This window comes from Belonocnema kinseyi, chromosome 4 (assembly GCF_010883055.1).
Source record: "Belonocnema kinseyi isolate 2016_QV_RU_SX_M_011 chromosome 4, B_treatae_v1, whole genome shotgun sequence".
Lineage (NCBI taxonomy): Eukaryota > Metazoa > Arthropoda > Insecta > Hymenoptera > Cynipidae > Belonocnema > Belonocnema kinseyi.
In genome coordinates, this window is record NC_046660.1 from 256,231 (window position 1) to 265,266 (window position 9,036).

Consider the following 9,036-nt stretch of genomic DNA (forward strand, 5'->3'; position numbering starts at 1 on the left):
GTTTGAAAAATCAACTATTTGGTGTAAATTATATTTTTTTGGTCGAATATGTATCTACTTTGTAGAAAATGATAGTTTTGGTTAAAAATTCTTTTTTTTTTTTGTAGAAAAATAAGCTACTTTACTAGGAAATTCAACTGTTTAGTTGAAAATTGAACCATTTATTTGAAAAATTGATTACTTGGTAAAAACTTAACTTTTTTGTTGAAAAATTTATATTTTGTACCGTTTTTGGTTTAAAATTGATATTTCTATTTTAAACTGGGACTATTTTGATTAATCTTATGTAAAACAATTCAGAAGTCTGGCTTGAAAATTCAAGAATTTATTTAACATTTTTCTTTTCTTTCAACTTTTTATTTGATTAATTATTCCTAATTTTGTAGATTAAAACCAAAAATAAATGCCCCGCCAAAAGACGTCGATGACCAAGCAATTCCCAAAAGCCTCGAACGCGTTATCAGTCTCAAAAATAAATTTAAAAGCGGAATAATAATAAAAAAGAAGAAAAGAAAGTCAAATCGTGGCTTGGTGATTTTGGGTCCGCAAAACCCTAAACTGCCACATCCGAAATCAAAACCCGAAAAAGTCGTTCCTATTTTCAATCAAAGAGTTGGAGAAACTCCAGAAGCTTTTATGAGGCGCGTCGGCAGAGAAACTGAGGCTTTTCTTCACGAAACCAAATTTGAGCACAAATTTAATGTCCAAGTGAAACGCAACGAGGAAACTGGAGAGTACGTGGGACTTGAAAAAAGGCCAAAAGACGAGCTTGAGGAATTGTTGAATTTGAAGTCCAAACATAAGAATATAAAAAAGAAGAAGAAAGCGAAAAAACCGGAGGTGGAAGTGAAATTGTCGAAAGAGCAGAAACGGAAGAGGAAAATAGAAATGAAAATGGACAAAAAATTTCAGGACCAGATTGACGAGTTTCAAACTTTTAAGGACCATGTCGAATTTGGCGAAGTCGCTCATGCACCTCCGGAATTGAAAGTGCGACCTTCGAAAGCTGACAAAGAATCGAGTGTTAGGGTAAGAATTTTTTTTTTTTTAAGTGAACTATTTTTTTGTTGTATATTTCTTGATTTTTTCTCAAAACAGGGCGTACTTTAAAACAGTTTTTGTGTAGTTTAGAGTTAATATTTAAACAGAAATGAAAAATTATCTTTATTTTCTATACATAATTGATATTTTTAAGAACAAGAGAATACATTTTTTACAAAAAAGACTAAGTTTCTGTAAAAGAAAAATACGAATTTTCAATCAAACTTATAAATTTTTAATCGCAAATAATGTAAAATTGATGTATTTTGTTTGAAAATTCATTTTTTTGTTTGTTGAAAATTCCATAATTAATCAAATAAAAAGTTGAAAAAGAAGAAAAATGTCAAATAAATTCTTGAATTTTCACGCCTAACTTCTGAAATTTTTTACATAAGATTGATCAAAATAATTTAATTTTACAATAAAAATATCAATTTTTAACCGAAAAGGGTATAGATGAATCTTAGAAAAAACTACTCTAGTAGAAAATAAAACTATTTAGTTGAAAATTAAATTAATAATTTTAGATTTTTGTTAAAAAAAATTAGCTTTTTTTAAATTTGTTTTTTTTATCTCTTATGATAAAGAAATAATGTTCCTGGTGGGAAATTCATATTTTTGATTGAAGATTTAACTATTCTGGCATGAAATTGCAATTAATTCGTTACAAATTGAACTATTTATTTTAAAAATTAATTATTTGGAAAATAATTAACTTTTATTTTGGAAGCTTGAAATTGAAATTTGGTTGAAAATTCAATTATATTAGTAAAAAACGGATCTATTTATTTGGAAACTTAAATATTCGATAGAAGGATAAATGTTTTGTTGCAAATTCAACTGTTTTGTAGAATAATTCTGTTTTTGGTTTGGTAATTCAATAATTTGGTTCGAAATTTATATATTTTGTTGAAAATTATACATTTTTTGTTGAAAATTAGTCTTTTTTGTGAAAAATAAATATTTTTCTTTAAAAAGTGAATGATTTTAAGTGAAAATTGAACAATGTGTTTAAAAATTTGCGAAAAATTAATATTTTTGATCCGAAAATAAAGTACTTCAGTAGAAACTTCATCAGTTTGCTTTGAATTTAATTTAATTAAATTTTTGTTAAAATTTATAATTTTTTGTTTATTTAAAAGTTCAACAATTTGGGGACAAATTTATGTATTTTGTTTGAAAATTCATCTGAATTTCATCTGAATTTTTTTTTACAAAAGATTGATCAAAATAGTTCAATTTTGCAATAAATATATCAATTTTAACCCAAAAATGGCAGAGATGAATCCTAAAAAAACTAATTTAGCAAAAAAAAACTTTTTAGTTGAAAATTAAAATAATAATTTAGAAATTTACCTTTTTTTGTAAAAAATTAGCTTTTTTTAAATTCGTTTTTAAAATTATCTTCCAAAAAAGTGGAATTTTTAACCTAAAATCAAAAGAGATATATTTTAAACTAAATAGTTGTATTTTTAAATGAAAAAGATGAGATTTTTATTAAAATAGTTTAATTTTTAACCTAAAAAGATTAATTTTCAACCAAAAAGGATGACTTTTTAACAAAATAGTTGAATCATCAACTGAAAGAGATTAATTTTCAGTCAAATAGTTGAATTTTTAACTAAAAAAATTAATTTTAAACTAAAAATGGAATAATTGACTTTTCAGTAAAAAAAACTTCATTTTCACAAAAAAGAACAAACAAGTTTTTAATGAAATAATTCAATATTTAACCAAACAGATGAATTTTCAACTATAAAAAATAAATTTTTAACTAAAAATAGAATATTTATAGTTTTTATTTAACAAATTAATTGTTAAATAATTTTGAAACAAAAAAGTCGAATTCTTCTATTTTAGTTTTAATATTAGTTTAATAAATTACGAAACAAAAAAAAAATAAAAAAAATCAATTTCTAAAAGAGTAGTTCAACTATTAACTAAGAAGTTGAATTTTCAAGCCAAAAATATCAATTTTCTAAAGAAGAGGAGAATTTTATACCCGAAAATATTAATTTCTAGCAAAAAAAAAATAATTATTTAACCAACTAGTTGAATTTTCAACTAAAAATATGAATTTTCAAGCAAGTATTTCCACTTTTAACAAAAAAGGTGAAATTTCTACAGAAAGAGATAAATTTTCAAATAAAAGAAAGGTAATTTTTAACAGAGTTCAATTTTTAGCTAAGAAATATTTTTTTTATTTAAGAAAGAAATAACTTTTTTTTTTAATTTTTTAATTTTTAAGTCCAAAAGGCGAATTTTGAACTAAAGTTATGAATCAGCAAAAAAAAATTTTTTTTTAACAATGTAGTGAAACTTTCAACAAAAAGAAAATCACTTTCACCTGAAAAAGACGAAATTAAAAAAAAATAGTACCATTTTCAAATAAATAGATGAATTTTCAACCCAAGATGAGTTTTTAATCCGAAAGGGCATATTTTCTACAGAAGATTGGAATTTTAACCCCGAAATATGAATTTATAGCAAAAAAAAAAAGATCTAACCTAAATAGTTGAATTTTCTACAATAATAAATAAATTTTCTACAAAGACAAAATTTCAACCAGAGATGAATTTTCGACTAAAATGATGAATCAACTAAAAAAACAAAACAATTTTCAACCAATTCGCTCAACTTTAAACCAAAAAATACGAATTTTTAACCAAATAGTTAAATTTTCCAGAAGAATAGTTAAGTTTTCAACCAAAAAGGTTAATTTTCTCACGAAATAGATCAATTTTAAATCAACAAGTTAAATTTTCTATTAGAATAATTGAATTTTAAACCCAGAACTAAAAATTTTAACCAAATATATAATTTTTCAAAGAAGTAGTTCAATTTTCAAAAACGCAGTTGAATTTCCTAGTAAAGTAGATTTTTTTTCCAAAAAATATTCTACTAAATAATTGAATTTTCTACTAATATAATGTATTTTGCATTCCAAAAAAAAACTATTCGCGAAAAACCTAATTTTCAAACGAAAAATATTTATTTTAAACAAAATACACGAATGTTCTAAAAACGCTAAATTTTCAAATCAAAAACACTAATTTTAAACCTAAAAATATGCGTTTTATGAAAAAAGTTAGTTGCCTACTAAAATTTTAAATTTGAAAATAAATAGTTTAATTTGCAAATAACATTGTTTATGTTTAAACCAAACATATAATTTTGTAATCAAAAAAGAGTTTTCTACCAAAAATTAAATTTTCAATTAAATACTTTAATTTGCAAATAAATACTTGAGTTTTTTACTAAAATCATTTATTTTTTGACCAAAAATATCTATTTTGTACAAATTTTCAAATAAATTATTTCATTTTAAACTAAAAATATGGATTTTCTACTAAAATAGTTTATTTTGGAATAAAAAATATAAATTTTTCAACAAAAAAGTTAAGTTTTTACCAAGTAGTTAATTTTTCAAATAAATGGTTCAATTTTCAACCAAACAGTTGAATTTCCTAGTAAAGTAGCTCATTATTCTACAAAAAATATGAATTTTCAACAAAAACTATCATTTTTTACTAAAGAGATAAATATTCAACCAAAAATATAAATTTTCCACCAAATAGTCGATTTTTCAAACCAGAAACACGAATTTTCAACCCAAAATTATGAATTTTAACAAAAAAGTTAGTCTTCTACCAAACAGGTACATTTTTTAATTAATAATTCAGCTTGGAACTTAATAATTGAATTTTCTACTAAAATAGCGTATTTTGCATTCAAATTACAAATATTTTTTACGTAAAATCCTAATTTTCAACTAAAATACGCATTGAAATATTTATTTTAAAAATTATACAATTTGGTTCGAATTTCATGTATTTTGTTTAAAATTAGTCATTTTTGGTGTTAAATAATAATTTTTGGTACAAAAATAAATTATTTCAGGTGAAAATTGAACAATGTGTTTGCAAATGTGTGAAAAATGCATATCTTTGATTAAGAAATAAAGTACTTTTGATAGAAAATTAATCTGTTTCATTTGAATGAAATTTAACTACCTTTTTTGTTAAAATTAATATTTTTGGGTTGAGAATTCGTATTTTTTGTTTCAAAATTCATCTTTTTTGGCTGAAAATTAGTCTTCAAGGTGAAAAATTCATGTTTTAGGTTGAAAATTCCATAATTAATCAAATAAAAAGGTGAAAAGGAAGAAAAATGTAAAATAAATTCTTGAATTTTCAGGCCCAACTTCTGAATTTTTTACATAAGATTGATCAAAATTGTTCAATTTTACAATAAAAATATCAATTTTTAACCGAAAAGGGTATAGATGAATCTTAGAAAAAACTACTCTAGTAGAAAATAAAACTATTTAGTTGAAAATTAAAATAGGAGTTTGAAAATTTCAACTTTTTGGTAAAAAAAAAGTTTTTTTTTTAAATTTATCACTCTTGGTAGAGAAATAATCTTTCCGGTGAAAAATTAATATTTTTTCTAGAAAATTTAACTATTCTATTAGGAAAATCAATTAATTCGTTACAAATTGAACTATTTATTTAAAAAGTTAACAATTTGAAAAATAATTAACTTTTTTTGTTGGAAACTTGAAATTAAATTTAGTTGAAAATTCAATTGTATCAGTAAAAAATGGATCTATTTATTTAGAAAATTTAAATATTCGATAGAATTATAACTGTTTTGTAGAATTCTCGTATTTTGGCTTGATAATTCAAAAATTTGTTTCGAAATTCGTATATTTGGTTGAAAATTAGTCTTTGTTGTTAAAATTCATATTTTTGGTTAAAGTATTCGTATTTTTTCTTTGAAAATTCAACAATTTAGTGAAAAGTTTATATATTTTGTTTGAAAATTCATCTATTTTTGTTGAAAAGTAGTGTTAAAGATAAAAAATTCCATAATTAATCAAATAAAAAGTTGAAAAAGAAGAAAAATGTCAAATATATTCTTCAACTTTCAAGCCAAACTTCTGAACTCTTTACATAATATTTATCAAAATAGTTCAATTTTACAATAAAAATATCAATTTTAAACAAAAAAGGGCATAGTTGAATCCTAAAAAAACTACGTTACTAAAAAATAAAACTTTTTATTTGAAAATTAAAATAATAATTTGAAATTTAACTTTTTTTGTAAAAAATTAGCTTTTTTAAAATTTATCTCTTTTGGTACAGAAATAATCTTCCTGCTGGTATATTCATATTTTTTAAAGAAAATTTCACTATTCTAGTAAGAAATTAAATTATTTAGTTGAAAATTTAATGATTTCTTTCAATAATTAATCAAATAAAAACTTGAAAAAGAAGAAAAATATTAAATAAACTCTTGAATTTTCAAATCAAACTTCTGAATTTTTTTATATAAGATTAATCAAAATAGTCCAATTTTAAAATAAAAATATCAATTTTAATCCAAAAAGGGCATAGATGAATCTTAAAAAACTAATTTAGTAGGAAATAAAACTTTTTAGTTTGAAAATTAAAATAATAATTTGAAAATATAACTTTTTGGTAAAAAATTAGCTTTTTTAAATTCATTGAAAAATTTTTTTTATAATTGTTTTATAGTAGAAAAATAATCTTTTCCTGCTGGGAAAATAATATTTTTTATTGAAAATTTAACTTTTCAATTATGCAATTAAAATTAATTCGTTACAAATTAAAATATTTACTTAAAAAATTAATTATTTGAAAAATAATTAACGTTTTTTGTTTGAAACTTAAAATTGAATTTGTTCAAAAATTCAATTATATTAATAAAAAATGGATTTATTTATATTGAAATTTAAATATTTGATAGAAAGATAACTGTTTTGTTGCAAATTGAACTGTTTTGTAGAATGCTCGTGTTTTTGGCATGATAATTCAACTGTTTGGTTCGAAATTCATATATTTAGTTGAAAATTAGTCGTTTTTGGTTGAAAATTAGTCTTTTAGGTGAAAAATAAATATTTTTTGTTCAAAAATAAATTATTTTAGGTGAAAATTGAACAATGTGTTTGAAAATGTGCGGAAAATTAATATTTTTTATCCAAAACTAAAGTACTTTAGTAGAAAATTCATCCGTTTCATTAGAAAATAGAATTTAACTAACTTTTTTGTTAAAATTCATATTTGTGGGTTGAAAATTCGTGTTTTTTGTTTGAAAATTCAACGATTTCGTGAAAAATGTATGTATTTTGTTCGAAAATTCATCTTCTTTGGTTGAAAATTAGTCTTTAAGGTGAAAAATTCATATTGTAGGTTGAAAATAATATAATTAATCAAGTAAAAAGGTTAAAAAAGAAGAAAAATGTCAAATAAATTCTTGAATTTTCACGCCAAACTTCTGAATTTCTTTACATAAGCCCCAAAATCAAAAGGGATAGATTTCAAACTAAATAGTTGTATTTTTTAAATAAAAAGATGAAATTTCGATCAAAAGAGTAATTTTGAACCTAAAAACATTAATTTTCAACTTGAAAGGATGACTTTTTAACAAAATAGTGGAATCATCAACTGAAAAAGATTAATTTTCAGTCAAATAGTTGAATTTTTAACTAACAAAATCAATTTCAAACTAAAAATGGAATAGTTGACTTTTCAGTAAAAAAAACTTCATTTTGACAAAAAAAAAAAACAAGTTTTTAATAAAATAGTTCAATTTTTAACCAAAGAGATGAATTTTCAACTATAAAAAATACATTTTCAGCTGAAAATAGGATATTTATAGTTTTTATTTAACAAATTAATTGTTAAATAATTTTGAAACAAAAAAGTCGAATTCAACTATTTTAGTATTTAATATTAGTTTAATAAATTACGAAACAAACAAAAAATGACCAAAATAGTTGAATTTTCAACCAACATAAATGAATTTTCTCTAAAAAAAATATGAACTTTCGAAAAAAATTACATCTTTAACAAAACATAAATTTTCAACAACAAAATTAATTTTAAACAATATCACTCAACATTTCACCAAGTAGTTGAATTTTCAACTTTAATTTTTAATTTTCAATGAATTTTCAAGCAAGTGTTTCCACTTTGAATAAAAAGAGGTGAAATTTCTACAGAAAGGGATAAATTTTCAAATAAAAGAAAGGTAATTTTTAGCAGAGTTCAATTTTTAGCTAAGAAATATTTTTTTTATTTAAGAAAGAAATATTTTTTTTGTAATTCTTTAATTTTCAAGACAAAAAGACGAATTTTGAACTAAAATTATGAATCAGCAAAAAAAATAATTTTTAACAATGTAGTGAAACTTTCAACAACAAAAAAACCATTTCCACCTTAAAAAGACGAAATTAAGAAAAAAAAAGTACAATCTTCAAATAAATAGATGAATTTTCAACCAAAAAGCTGAATTTTCAACAAAATAGTAAAAAAAATACCAAAGAAAGTTTCAACGAAAATTATAAATCAACATAAAAAAATGAATGTTTAACAAAGCAGTTCAACTAAACAGCAAGAAGTTAAATTTTAAAATCAAAAACACGAATTTTCAATCTAAAAATATGCATTTTAATTAAAAAGTTGAGATACCTACTAAAATGTTAAATTTGAAAACAAATAGTTCAATTGACAATTAAAATAGTTGATGTTTAAACGAAAAAAGGAATTTCTTAATAAAAAAAGAGTTTTCTAGCAAAAAATTAAATTTTAAATTCAATAGTTTAATTTGCAACTAAGCAGTTGAGTTTTCTACTAAAATAATTTATTTTTGGACCAAAAATATGAGTTTTATACAAGTTTTCAAATAAATTGTTTCATTTTTAACTAGAAAGTTGGATTTTGTACTAAAATAGTTTATTTTTGAACAAAAAATATAAATTTTTTAACAAAAAAGTTAAGTTTTTACCAAGTAATTAATTTTTCAAATAAATGGTTCAATTTTCAACTAAGCAGTTGAATTTCCTAGTAAAGTAGCTTATTTTTCTACAAAAAAAAAAAGAATTTTTAACCAAAACTATCATTTTCTACAAAGTAGATACATATTCGACCAAAAAAATATAATTTACACCAAATAGTTGATTTTTCAAAC

The 9,036-nt window shown here is 21.6% G+C and overlaps 1 protein-coding gene across 1 annotated transcript in view; it reads left to right on the plus strand.

Moving 5' to 3' along the window:
* LOC117171504 (coiled-coil domain-containing protein 137) overlaps nucleotides 1-9,036 on the plus strand; it is a 19,092-nt gene that overhangs the window by 3,637 nt on the left and 6,419 nt on the right. The window contains exon 2 of the mRNA XM_033358873.1: nucleotides 387-1,029. Coding sequence (XP_033214764.1) covers nucleotides 387-1,029 — 643 coding nt within the window. The remainder of the gene's footprint in view (nucleotides 1-386; nucleotides 1,030-9,036) is intronic.